This window comes from Chiloscyllium punctatum, chromosome 27, assembly GCF_047496795.1.
Source record: "Chiloscyllium punctatum isolate Juve2018m chromosome 27, sChiPun1.3, whole genome shotgun sequence".
Classification (NCBI taxonomy): domain Eukaryota; kingdom Metazoa; phylum Chordata; class Chondrichthyes; order Orectolobiformes; family Hemiscylliidae; genus Chiloscyllium; species Chiloscyllium punctatum.
In genome coordinates this window covers 28,610,309-28,624,493 of record NC_092765.1, presented here as the reverse complement: position 1 = coordinate 28,624,493, position 14,185 = coordinate 28,610,309, and the positions used below count along the sequence as shown (strand labels likewise).

Here is a 14,185-nt window from a genome sequence, read left to right as displayed (position 1 = left end):
GATCCTTATCCATAAGTATCTTAAAAACTCATGGTATTATGGTCACTACTCCTGAAATGCTCCCCCACTGAAACTTCGCTCAACTGGCCGGGTTCATTTGCCAAACCAGGTCCAGTATAATCCCTTTCATGGTTGGACTATTTATATACTGGGTCAAGAAACCCTCCTGAATGGTCCTCACAAATTCTGTCTCATTCAAGCCCCTAGAATGAAGTGGAGCCAAGTTAATATAGAGGAATTTAAAATCACCCACCACAACAACCCTGTTGTTGTCTACATATTTTCTCCTCTATCTCCCTCTGGCTATTGGGAGGCATACAGTATTCCCCCAGCATTGTGATTTCACCTTTCCTACTCCTGAGTTCTGCCCATATTGACACAAGTCCTCTGATGTATCCTCCCTCAGCTTTGAGATACCAATTGACAATGATTTCATAGATATCATTCCAGATATTTACTGAACTCAAATTTCACCACTTATTCATCCTATCTGGGACAAAAATAAAATGGGAAAGGTGGTCCTGTCATACTGACAAGAGAAATAAGGGTAAGTATTAGATCCAAGGAAGGAGTATCATTAGTATTAATATTAGTAAGTTTAATAGTGTCAGGGAAATTGATGAGATTAAAGCCCAACAAATCCCCATGGCTCAACAATCTACATTCTAGAGTACTTAAGGAATTGGCTCCAGAAATAATGAATGTACCAGGGTTTGTCTTTCAAGATTCTATACAGTCTGAAACAGTTCCTATGGATTTAAAGATATCTAATAAAACTGCACTGTTTAAAGAAGGAGGTAAAGAGAGAAAAGGGAATTACAAAATGGTTAGCCTGACATTAGTAATAGGGAAAATGTAAGAGTTTGTAATAACCGATTGAATAATGGAACACTTGGAAAACAGTGACAAGATTGGACAGATCAGCAAGGATTTATGAAAGGGAAATCATGTTTACAAATATATTGGATTTTTTTAAGGATGTAACTAGTAGGGGTGATAATGGGGAGCCAGTGATGTGATTCACTTGTTCTTTCAGAAGGCTTTCAATAAAGTCCCACATAAGAAACTGGCATATAAAATTAAAGCATATGGAATTGGAAGTAGTGTACTGAGATGGATAGTGAGCTGGCTAGCAGACAGGAAACAAAAAGTAGGAATAAATGGATCATTTTCTGAATGGCAGCTAGTTATCTGTTGGATACTGCAGGGATCACTGCTTGAAGCCTAGCTATTCAAAAATATTTAAATTATTAAGATGAGGGTACTAAATGTTATATCTGCAAGTTTGCAGATGGCACAAACTGGCTGGGAGGGTGAACTGTGAAGAGATGCATAGATGTTTCAGTATGATTTCCACAAGTTCAATGAATGGGCAAATGCATGGGAAATGAAGTATAACATGAATATATGTGAGGTTATCTAGTTCGGGAGCAAAAACAAGAAGGCGGATTATTATCTGAATGATAGATTGGGAAAGGGGGTCCTTGTACGCCATTACTGAAAGTAAACATGCAGATGCAGTGTGGTGAAGAAGGTGAGTGGTGTATTCGCCTTCATAGAGAGAGGGTTTGAATATAGGACAGGAATATCTTACTGCAATTGTACATGCCCTTCATGAGACCACATCTGGAATGCAGTTTTGGTCTCTTTATCTGAGGAAGGATGTTCTGCTATGGCGGGAGTGAAATGAAAATTCACCAGACTGATTCCTACAATGGTAGGACTGAAATATGAAGAGAGATTGAATCCATTAGGACTTTATTCACTGACATTTAGGAGAATTAGAGGGGATCTCATATAAACGTATAAAATTCTAACTGAACTGGTTGTAATTAATGCAGGAAGGGTATTTCTGATGACCAGGAATTCGAGAAGCAGAGGTTTCAGTATAAATATATGGAATAGGTCATTTAGGACTGAAATGAGGAGACATTTCTTCATCCAGAGAGTGGTAAACCTGTGGAATTCTCTGTCAAAGAAAGCTGTTGAGGTCAAAATATTGAATGGTTTCAAGGAGGAGATATTGTTCTCTGGGTTAAAGGGATCAAAGAGTATGGGCAAAAATGGTAACAACTGAGTTGGATGATCAGTCATGATCATGTTGAATGGTTGAGCTTGCTTGCAAGGCCAAATGATCCAATCCTATTCCTGTTTTTCCATATTTCTATGAGTGGTAGGAACTCAGGAGGTGTGTATTCATTTTGTTTACATCCACAGAGCATTGTTTCTTCAGGACTTTGTGGGGAGTTAACTTTACAAAGTAAGAAAAGCAATAATTTATGGCTACTTCACTTGTTTCAATCAGTACAATGATAAAAATGGAGAAGATGCTACGTTGAGGAGTTGTAAAGACAAATCTGTTTCTGATTTGACAGAACATTGCCTCAGAAGGTCTGTTTTCACTTTTGAAAATCCAATTAACCTATCATTATCCTTTCAATTTTTATTCAGTTATCAATTTTGATAACATATAAAACTGATGCTGATCTCCAGTTATTCATGAAGTTGCTCACTGTCTGAATCAATAGCTGAAAATCAGCTGATTAGTTGTCAAAACATTTCCAGCCTTAAAATGTGCTGCAATAAGAAATCCTTATTTCATTGCCTTCCTGCACCTGATTAGATCAAGCAATAACTTCATCTATGAGATTCACAAAAAATTTAGGAACATAAGTACCAGGAACAAAGAGTAGGCAATTAAGCCCTTTAAGCTTTCTCTATCATTTGTACAATTGTGGATGATCTCATGCCAGCCTCAATCCCACTTTCCTGCCCGCTCTTCTTAACCCTTGAACCCATTACTAATGAAAACCTCTCTGTCTCCTCCTTAAGTTTACTCAATGTCCCACTGCACTCTGAGGGAATTCGACAAATTCATGACCCTTTGAGAGAAGTAATTTTGCCTCATCTGTGTTTTAAATCTGCTACCCCTTATCCTAAAACTATGACCTAAAACTATGACAATGACCTATGACCATGACTTATGACATCTTGTACTTACGAATTTGAACTACAATATTTCCAACATTTATTTTTACAGAAATAAACAGTAGAAGAAACAAAAAATGAACACATGGTAAGAGGTGTGCATCTAATTAGGGACTATGACAGAAGTTTGCACATGGAGGCAATGAAACATTGAATGAATCCATTGCATCTGTTTTTATCAAAGAGATGCTGCAGAGGTCATGGCGAAAGAGTAAGATGTTCAGACAACTGTAGGGTTTAAAACTGATCAGCAAGAAGCATTGAATAGCTACGTCCAGCAGATATGAATCCAAGAAGAGTGAAGGAACTGAGTGGAAGTGAGGAGACACTTGCCATAGTTTTCCACCACTCTTCAGACTCAGGGCTGGTGTTAGAGGACTGAAAAATTGCAAATGTATTACTCTTGTTCAAGAAAGGTGCAAAGTTAAGCTCAGAAACCACATGTCAATCCATGAGTCTTGGTAGTGGCGAAGGATGGCCTCGTTCTGTGTTGTATTCTAAGGTTCTAATTATTCTAAGATTCCATAATTCCAAGTGCTTTACTGAAACCCATGGAATATGATTTATTACGAGATGTAATCTGAGAAATACAAGCCTAGAATTTGGCAAAGCAAGGGCACTCGCTGTTGATCTTGAAATCAGCTTCATTGAGAAACTGTGTGACCTCATTGTCAATAATTTTATCTTTATCATGTGCAGTGATAATACGATTACCTGCTGCATTCTTTGCAGGGCATTTCTAGTATGGAGCCAGAATGATGTCATCAAGTTGTTCAAGCACCCACATACATCATAAGGTTTTTGTAGTCACCCATCAAATAACTCATTACAGCAAAATAAAATCATTTTATTTTATGTAGCAAAAGTTAAAAAATGTGACATCCACAAGATAAAAGATAAAACATTCTGAAAATACTTAAATAAATTAGTTTAACAATCCACTAATCATTTAAAAGCGTTCTACAAACATAAACTTTTTTTACGATCAGTTCTGTTGCTCATCATTATTAATTGTATTAATATTAAAAACAAATTACTCCTGAGTTGAACAGCTGTAACTTATTACAGAGATTTTAATTGTGATGAGGGAGTGAGAGAAGCTGAAGTTGGAACTGATTTCAGCGATTGCTATCTCTGGGGTTGGCTATAATGCTGCCTGTGATGGTTCACTAATTAACTGACCATAATTTCAGGATTTCCATTAAAACTTGCATATGTGTCACATGCTGAAGCTGTGGTCAGTTTCTAAGGGATAAGAATGGAAATGGTGACAAAATAAGCACTAATTACAGCCAAACACACATCACTTGTAATAATATTCTTTTCAGCTTTCTGAATAAGCTACCAAACACATAATCGATTAAGCATTTCAAAAACATAGAATCAGTTTGATGTGCACAATTTCTGAATGGCAGTTATCAAAATGCTTATTCAACATTAAAGTTCATAAAATGTTTGTTTGACTGTTCGGCAGTAGAGGCCAGCCTTAATTAGTACAAGAAGGGAGGAAATTAACAGACAACAAAAATAGATACATTTAGTAGAAAATTATTTGTCTTTGTGTACTCATACATGTATTTATATACTCTATACAAAATAAGAAATATAAGCAAGTGAACATTAAGGAAAAAAAGTTGTCTTACCAGGGTCTTGGAGGATAATGTTTTATTTTCTTGAAGATAAACAGAAAAAACAATAAATAAATCTTTCAATAATAAAAGTTAGCACAGTTCAATTGGGCTTAGTGGCAGAATTTCTGCTTTCATGTCAGAAGGTTGTGCTATGAAGAAAATGATCTATGTTGATACACCATTCTAGCACCAAGGGAATATTGCTTGTTAATTTTGATTTTCAGATTGAGATTTTTTAAAATCCAGAAGTTGTCAGGGCGCACAAAGGAATTTCATTGTTGGAAATAATAGCACCCACAAGGGGCTGGTGTTGGAATCACTGCTATTCATAGCATACATAATACATATATTTGATGGATATGAGGAATACATAATAGGGAGAGTTTGTAACAATAGGGACTAACTGGGAAGAGGTATAGAAAAGGCAAGGAAATAGGATTAGAGAGCTACAACCTGAATATTCAAGGATATTTGATATTTTGGAAGGACAGGAGGAAACAAAAAGGAGGTGCAGTAGTTCTGTTAATAAAATATAAAATTGGTACAGTACTGAGAAATGATCTTGGTCCAGAGTTCAAGATAAAGAATCAGTTCAGGTGCAGATAAAATCAAAGCAAAAGAAAGACATCACTATTGAGTGCGGCCTATTGGCCTCCTAAAATGGGCCTCTTTGCAGAGTAACAGGGAAGACAAGGACACTGACATGCAGTAAGCATCCCGACAGGAGTAGGCAAGGTGGAAGTGCTGTGACAGTCAATAAACATAACTGAGAGGAGTGGGCGAGGAGAGGACCTCACAGCGTAGCAGACAGACTGGCAGAAGACCTGAGTGGGTCTTGGGATATACACCTGGCTAAGATTTTTCTCGTATACACTTAAGTAGGAGCAAGGGTGAAATAAACACAATGGTTCATGTTTTATTCAGTTATGACACATGTCTGGGGAGCTCAGGTCAATGATTTGCATATCATGTACTATGCGAGAAATGCCAGGTGCTCCTCATGGTCTGGATGGCCATGTATGCAGGAATTGCTGCTGACTGGAGCAACTTGAACTCCAGGTTTTCAAACTTGAGTGGCAGCTGGGGAGCTACAGTGCGTTCATGAGGCTGAGAAATTCATAGGTAGCACATTTCAGGATGTGGTCACTCCACAACTTAAGGAAGTGCAGGGAGAGAAGAAATAGGTGACTGTCTGCTAGAGGAAGGAGACCAGGCATGTCATGAAGGATACCTCTGGATGTACCTCACTTGCATCCCTCTTTTTGGCCAAAAAATATGTGAGGGTGACTTGGCTGTGGATACCGACCATAGCCAAGCCATTTAGGGTGGTCTAGCTGCTTGGATGGTGGCAGGAAGGTGGAAAGTATAAGAACAGTAAGGTAGTAGTAGTAGGGGATTTTAACAACCCAAATATTAACTGTCATGTTTTTCAGTGTGCAAGGTATGGAGGGAACAAAATTCTGAAACTCCATGCAGAGAACCCTTTTAGCCAGCACATGGACAGACCAACAAGGGAGGAGGCAGTAAAGACTGTTTTTGTTTCAAGAAAAAACTGTAGATTGAACTGGGAAAGAACTGTTTTAAAAACCAGTGTTTGAAAGGGTGGCTGTATGTTTTGAAAGAAAATAAATATACATCATGTAAAGAATTGTTTGACTAAGCAGTATTTGAAGTTTGAGTTCCAGGTGATTTGGAGCCCAAGGAATATTCAGATGCAGCTTTTGCTGGCAACAAGAGATGATTGGTCTGTGAATTAGCGACCAGTTATTGTTGATGGAAAATTTTGCCTGCCAGCAACTGTGTGATTAGTGCTTGGGAAACTGAACAGTTTGGAGTTGGGAACAAGTAACTGACAATGAAGTGTTCAGATCTTCCTCAGCGCAGGGGTGGTCGTCTGTTCTCTACAGTCAAAGTCTAACTTTAAACCTGAAGGATACCAGTCTATCTTTTGTGCAACAATTGTAAGCTGTGACTTCTAACTGAAAAGTCAGAGTTTTTTTTATAAGTGAACCAGTCACTCTCTTACTAACTAGTGTAAGCATCTGAAGAAAGACAAGTGAAACAAAATGCTGGTCAGTGGAAGTGTTATAAGGTATGTGTGTGTGTGTATATATATATATATATATATATATATATATAGGGATTAGAGTTTTATGTTCACCAGTTCACCAATAGGGCTATGTCAACCAGGGCCCGAAGTCAGGTAAATTGAGGAGAGTTGTATACATTATAAAATATTTAACTTGTATGAATACTCTGGGAATAATGGCCCGGATTTCCAGCATGTCACTTCAATGAGTTATAACAAAATGAACCCAGCGGATAGAAAGCATTATCAATAGGGGTGTATTTTGGAGATAATTCAGTTGGAGTTAGAATATTTATTGAGAAGGATAAGATGGACGAGGTGGGAATAATATTCTAAATAGGAGAAAGTCTAATTTTACTGATAAAAAATACAATTTAGCCCAACTGGACTGGGAATAGCGACTTGCATGGAAAACGGTGTTGTAGCATTGGGAACCATTCAAGTGGGAAACAGCAACAATGCAAGTCAACTAAGTTCCTGTCAAGACAAAGGCCAGGCCCAAGACTGGAGAACTATAGAAATCAAGAAACATAGGGTTAAAATTTTTAAAAAACAAGAAGCTAATGTCAGATAATGATAATTCAATATGGCAGAGTCCCTGGAGGAGTTTGAAAAGTGCAGGACAAAACCTAAAAAGGAACTTAGGCAAGTAAAGACAGTGCAGAAGAAAACATTGATAGAATAAGAGAAAACCCACAGCGCTTTTACAAAAGATGTAAAGAGGAAGAGAATTATAGAGAAAGCATTAAGCCCACATTGGACCATAGCGGTAACCTGTATGTGAATCCAGAATCGGTGGGAACTGTCCTTAATGCTTACTTTGTGTGGATATTCACAATGGAAACTGACAACACAAGTATAGACATCAGGGTGGATAACTGTGAAATATTATAAGTAATTAACAGGGACAGAGGAGATACTAGCTGCTTTAGAAGACATAATGGCTGTTAAATTTGCAGATCCAGATGACATGTATCCCGGGCTGTTAAGGGAGGTAAGGGAGGAATTATTAGGGGCACTATTAATAATTTTAAAATCCTCTCTGGCTGTAAGTGATGTGCCAGAGGACTGGAAGACTGTTAATCTTGTCCTGTTATTTTAAAAAAAAGGATGAAGGGATTGACTATGAAATTGCAGGCCAATCAGTCGAACCTTGGTGGTCAGAAAGTTAATAGAGAGACAGATATATCTGCACTTGGACAGACACAGATTAATCAGGATGTTAAGGAAAGATATGAATATAGAATTCTTTCAGGAAGTAACCAGGGGTATTGATGAGAATAATGCTTTTGAACTGGTCTACATGGACTTTAATATGGTTTTGATAAGGGCTCCAGTGACAGACTGGTTAAGGAAGTAAAAGCACTTGAATCCAAGGTAAAGTGGCCCATAGAATCCAAAACTGGCTAAGAGGCAGGAAGCAAAGGAATGTTTCTTTGACTGGAAATCTATTTCCAGTGGGATTCCACAGGACTCAGCATCAGGGCCCTTGGTGTTCAGGCCCTTCGACCCTCGTTGTTGCACCGACCTGTGGAATCAATCTGAAGCCCATCTAATCTACACTATTCCATTCTCATCCATATGCCTATCTAATGACCATTTAAATGCCCTTAAAGTTAGTGAGTCTACTACTGTTGCAGGCAGTGCATTCCATGCCCCTCCTACTCTGAGTAAAGAAACTACCTCTGATATCTGTCCTATATCTATCATCCTCAAACTGAAGTTATACCTCCTCGTGCTAGCCATCGCCATCCGACGAAAAAGACTCTCGCTGTCCAACCGATCTAACCCTCTGATTATTTTATATGTCTCAATTAAGTCGCCTCTCAACCTACGTCTCTCTGACGAAAACAGCCTCAAGTCCCTCAGCCTTTCTCGTAAGAGCTTCCTTCCATACCAGGCAACATCCTGACCCCTTTCCAAAGCGTCTGCATCCTTCCTATGATGCAGTGACCAAAACTGTATGCAATACCCCAAAAGTGGCCGCACCAGAGTTTTGTACAGCTGCAGCATGAATTCATGGTTCCAAAACTCAATCCCTCTCCCAATAAAAGCTAACACACTGTATGCTTTCTTAACAACCCTATCAACCTGGATGGCAACTTTCAAGGATCTATGTACCTGGACACCATGATCTCTCTACTCATCTACATTACCAAGAATCTTACAATCAACCCAGTAATCTGCATTCCTATTACTCCTTCCAAAGTGAATCACCTCACACTTTTCCAAATTAAACTCCATTTGCCACTTCTCAGCCTAGCTCTGCAGCTTATCTATGTCTCTCTGTAACCTACGAAATCCTTCATTACTATCCACAACTCTACAAACCTTATGTCATCTGCAAATTTACTAACCCATCCTTCTGTGCCCTCATCCAGGTCATTTATATAAATGACAAACAACAATGGGCCGAATACAGATCCTTGCAGTACATCACTAGTAACTGAACTCCAGGATAAATATTTCCCATAAACCACCAGCCTCTGTCTTCTCTCAGCTCGCCAATTTCTGATACAACAACTAAATCATCCTCAATCCCATGCCTCCGTATTTTGTGCAATAGCCTACCATGGGGAACCTTATCAAACACCTTACTGAAATCCATATACACTACATTAATCACTTTTCCCTCATCCATCTGTTTGGTCACCTTTTCAAAGAACCCAATAAGGTTTGTGAGGCACAACATACCCTTCTCAAAACCGTGTTTACTATCCCTAATCAACTTATTGATCTCTAGATGATTAAAAAGTCTGTCTCTTATAGCCCTTTCCAACAGTTTGTCCACAATCGAAGTAAGGCTCACAGGTATATAATTTCCAGGGTTGTCTCTACTCCCCTACTTGAACAAGGGAACTACATTTGCTACCCTCCAGTCTTCTGGCACTAATTCTGTGGACAATGACAACATAAAGATTATGCCAAATGCTCAGCAATCTCTTCCCTGGCTTCCCAGAGAATCCTAGGTTAAATTCCATTCGGCAGGGGACTTACCTATTTTCACACTTTCCAGAATTGCTAACACCTCCTCCTTGTGCACCTCAATCCCACCTATTCTAGTAGCCGGTATCTCAGTATTCTTCTCAACAACAATTGCAGTGGCCATTTTAAGCCTGTCTTCCCTATTTGCTACCGGAATGATCAAGAAGTTCTGTGGATAACATGAAAATTGGTAGGTTGGCAAAAAGTGAGAAAGATAGTTTGTAAATTGCAGGAGGATATCAATGGGCTGGCCATATGGACCGAGAAAAGGCAACTTAACTTCAACCCAGAAAAGTGTGCGGTGGTGCACTGGCAGAGGCCTAACAAGCTAAGGATTACACTCTGAATGGCAGGATCCTTGAAATTCCTGGAGATCAGAGGGATCTTGGTGCACATGTACCTGAAAGTAGCAGGGCAGGTAGGCAGATGGTTAAGAAGGCATATGTGATACTTGCCTTTATGCATCAAGACACAAATTGCAAAAGCAAAGAGGTTATGCTGGAATTCTATAAAGCATTGGTTAGGCCTCAACTGGAGGAATGAAAGCAGTTCTGGTCATCATATTACAGGAATGATGTGCTCGTTCTAGAGATGATACAGAGGAGATTTATCAGGATGCTGCCAGGTTAGAGCAATGAGCTATGCAAAAAGATTGGAGAAGCTGGACTTGTTTTCTTTGAAGCATAACAGCAGACAGGGAACCTCACAGACATGTATGAGATTATGAGGGGCATAGACAGGTTGGATAGAAAAGCACTTTTTGCATTAGAAGAGAGGTCAATAGCCAGCAAGAATAGGTTTAAGACAAGAGGCAGAAGTCTAAGAGGAGAGTTGAGGAGAAATTGTGGTGGAAGTCTGAAACTCACTGCTTGAAAGATGATTGAATCAGAAACTCTTGTGACTTTTGAGCAGTATTTAGATATTCACTTGGATTGCCAATGCCTCAAGGGTTATAAGCCAAAAGCTGGAAAATGGGATTAATGTAGTTAGATCTTTGTTGACTAGCACAGTAACTATGCAAGGCACATGTCAAACCAGGGTTGAGTAGGTTGGGATTGTTCACATTGGAGTTTAGAAGAATGAGAGGAGAGCTAATTGAAACATGCAAGATTAACAGAACAGATGCTGTTACCCTGATGGAAAACTCTAGCACTAGAGGGCATAGTCTTGGCACATTTAAGATAGAGATGAGGAGGGTAGACAATTTGTGGAATTATTTTCTACAGATGTCTGTCAAGGCTGGGTCACTAAATATATTCAAGGTTAAATTGGACAGATTAATAATCTTTAACGGAATCCAGAATTATAGAGTTAAGGCAGGAAGGTCAAGTGAGGATTATCAAATCGGCCATGAAGTTACCGAATGGTGGAGTAGGCTCGATGGGCCAAATGGCCTACTTCTGTCCTATGTCTTCCGGTCTTAAATTCCATGAGGAGACAATTGTCTCATCCTTGTTGAGATATAGGTTGTCCATCCTGCTCAGGACCTTCCTGGACAGGACTGGTTCAAGAGTAAAGCCCTTTCTCCTACACTATTTCTTCAGCTACACATTAACCTGTATCATCCAACTGCTCCTTTACTCACCAGCCCAGGACAATTAATATGAAAAATATTACTGAATTTTCAACTGTACACAAACAGTGTGACTCTTTCTTTAATACTCATAATTTCTATGGTTTTTGTGGGACAGTGGCAGCATCCCTACTTCAGCCTGTGTTCAAGTCTCACCTATTCCTGAGGTATATCATAACATGTCTGCACACGTTGATTAAAAATATTTGTAAATTTGAAGGTCTCCGTGGAACAGTGATAATGTCCCTAACTCTGAGTTAGAAGGCCCAGGTTGAAGTCCCACCTGCTCCAGAGTTATACAGAGTCATAGAGTCATACAGCACGGAAACAGACCCTTCAGAGTAACCCATCCGTGTCTACCAAGTTTCCCAATCTAAACTATTCCCACTTACCTGCATTTGGCCCACAACCTTCTAAAATGTTCCTACTTACGTATCTATCCAAATGTCTTGTAAATATTATAACTACCTTTATCCACCACTTCCTCGGGCAGTTTATTCCACATATTTCACCCTGTGTGAAATGTTTGCCCCTCAGATCCCTTTTAAATATTTCTCCTCTCACCTTAAAAATATGTCCCTTAGTTTTGAACTCCCCCACCATCGGGAAAAGGTATTGCTGTTCACATTATCTATGCCCCTCATGATTTTATAAGGTCACTCCTCAACTTCCTATGCTCCAGTGAAAAAGGTTGTGTCATAATACATCAAAACAGGTTGATAAAAAAAAGTCCACCAATAATTCATTCAGACTATCCTCAAACTGGTTGTCCAAGGAATACAAAGAAAAGCTGAATTTTCAATAGCAGTCTGGCAGGATAAATAATAGGGAAACTATTTGCTTTCAATTAGGAACTCATTAAGCCCCTGGAGACAGTTGTTAATGTGCTGGGGAGGGCCAGAACACAATCCTCAAATTGGAAATCACCAAACCTGTACAATCTGATATACATTAGTGAGATATTTTTAAACTGGAAATACTTTTGCTCCAATGATTTTACCTTGAAAGTAGACATGGTGACATTTATTATTTAGTCAATAATCTGAGCTAAGAAGCTTCAAAACCTGCAGAATTCCCATCTCCCCTCTTAGAAAGGCAGCAGCAGGGCCGGATATGGCTGCCTTTTGCCTTCAAAAGGCAATTTGCCTCCTCCAATGAGTACCTTCTAGCTCCTTGTCATATGGTGCTACCAAAGAGCATTGAGCTTGCCTCCTGCCCAAGACTGCATCACATGAGCAACACAGATACAGCATGGGGTTGGGATATTTAATTACGTCAGTGAAATTTGAAACAACTCACCCACATCACCAGTAGGCAGCAAATATTTGAGATAATAGTGTTGCTTCTTTCCAGTTTCATCAACAATGTGCAGCTGGTCCAATGCATACTTCGCCTGAAATTTAAAACAAAATGGTTAGTATTTCATTAATACTGTGTCACATTTGTTATGGACCAGGCCAGACCCCCTCAAAACATTTTAAGAAGGTAGCACAGACGCTAACTTTTTAATTTCGTTTCGACAGATGTCCAGTGGATATTCCATGAGTGATGCAACTAGTCAAACCACTCAGCTTTAAATAAAACAGAATATTCTTAAATACTACGGATGAAATATGAACAAAAGAAAACAGAATTTAGAATAACTTATTTGATAACCTAACTGCAACTTAACAAAGGAGCTGTTCCAATCTCCCCAGCATTGCATAAACACATGCCTTGGCAAAAGGTAAATTCAAACACAGGTTCTTACAGGCAGGAGTGATCTCTGAGAGAACGTTCAGGCAAGACCTCTGTTGAAGCATGGAACCTCTTTTCACTGTAGCCGTTTCTTTGCTGCCAACAGTTTTCTGACTGCTTGCTAAAACAGACCAAACTAGAGAAAATCTGAACTGGGAGAACTGGTGACTCCCCTGCTATTTTTTTTTGTAAAAATTTTTATTGAAAAGAAAAAGATTTTTGAGTTTTTTTACAAAATCAATACAAAATAGTGTATCCACTTTACAGTATAATAACAGCACCAAAAAAAAATTAAGAAAACTAACTAACTACTAATCTACTCTACAAACTACGAAAACACAAAATAAGATATAAAAAAGATTTTACGTGTAAAAAATGACCACAGTATTGTACATTATTAACAATAAAAAAGGTAAACAAAAGGTAAACAAATAAATATGCATTCAAAATAAAATTATACCGAGTCATACGAAAACCTGTATTTATACAGGATTCTTCCTCTCATGGGCCCCCAAGCCAACAAACATCATCTTCATGGCTAAACAAAGGCCCTAAACATATGGCCAAAACATTTGCATTGGTGTAGTTCAAAAAGATCCATCATGTTCTATAAAATAATTCCATTTTCTTGTGCATCATATTTCTAAGAAAGTCCAGGGGAATATATTTCATAACCACCCTATGCCATTTCAAAAGTCCTTTGGAACTATCTGATACCCAACTTACTAAAATGTTTTTCCTCGCACAAAAGGAAAGGATAGTAAATAGTTTCTTCCTATATGCATCTAGAGAAGGAAAACTTGGAAAGCCCAAAAGGAGAGACACTGAGTGCAACCTATCTCCGTTTCCAAAATCTTTGCCAAGGCATTCACTACATTGTCCAAAATCTACGAATTTTATGGCATGTCCACAAACAATAAGTGAGAGTACCAACTTTTCTATTTTACATTTAAGGCACATTGGGGATGCTCCTGCCTTGAACTTTGCAAGCCACTCTGATGCCATATGAGCCCTATGAAGTATTTTCAATTGAATGGCTTGAGTTCTATTACAGACAGAGATCTTCCTGGCATTTTCCCAGATATCCTCCTGCATCTCTAAGGAGATTTCTATCCCTAATTCTTGATTCCAGGTTTTATATAACCGGTCCATGTCCTTCGATACCTTATTACCTAGCGAGTG

General features: G+C 38.8%; 1 protein-coding gene across 1 annotated transcript in view; it reads right to left on the bottom strand.

Annotated features, from left to right (window-relative positions):
- LOC140453589 (uncharacterized) overlaps nt 1-14,185 on the bottom strand; it is a 106,764-nt gene that overhangs the window by 10,359 nt on the left and 82,220 nt on the right. The window contains exons 10-11 of the mRNA XM_072548397.1: nt 12,566-12,659; nt 4,632-4,660 (exon numbers count right to left, since the gene is read on the bottom strand). Of these exons, the coding sequence (XP_072404498.1) occupies nt 4,632-4,660; nt 12,566-12,659 (123 nt within the window). The remainder of the gene's footprint in view (nt 1-4,631; nt 4,661-12,565; nt 12,660-14,185) is intronic.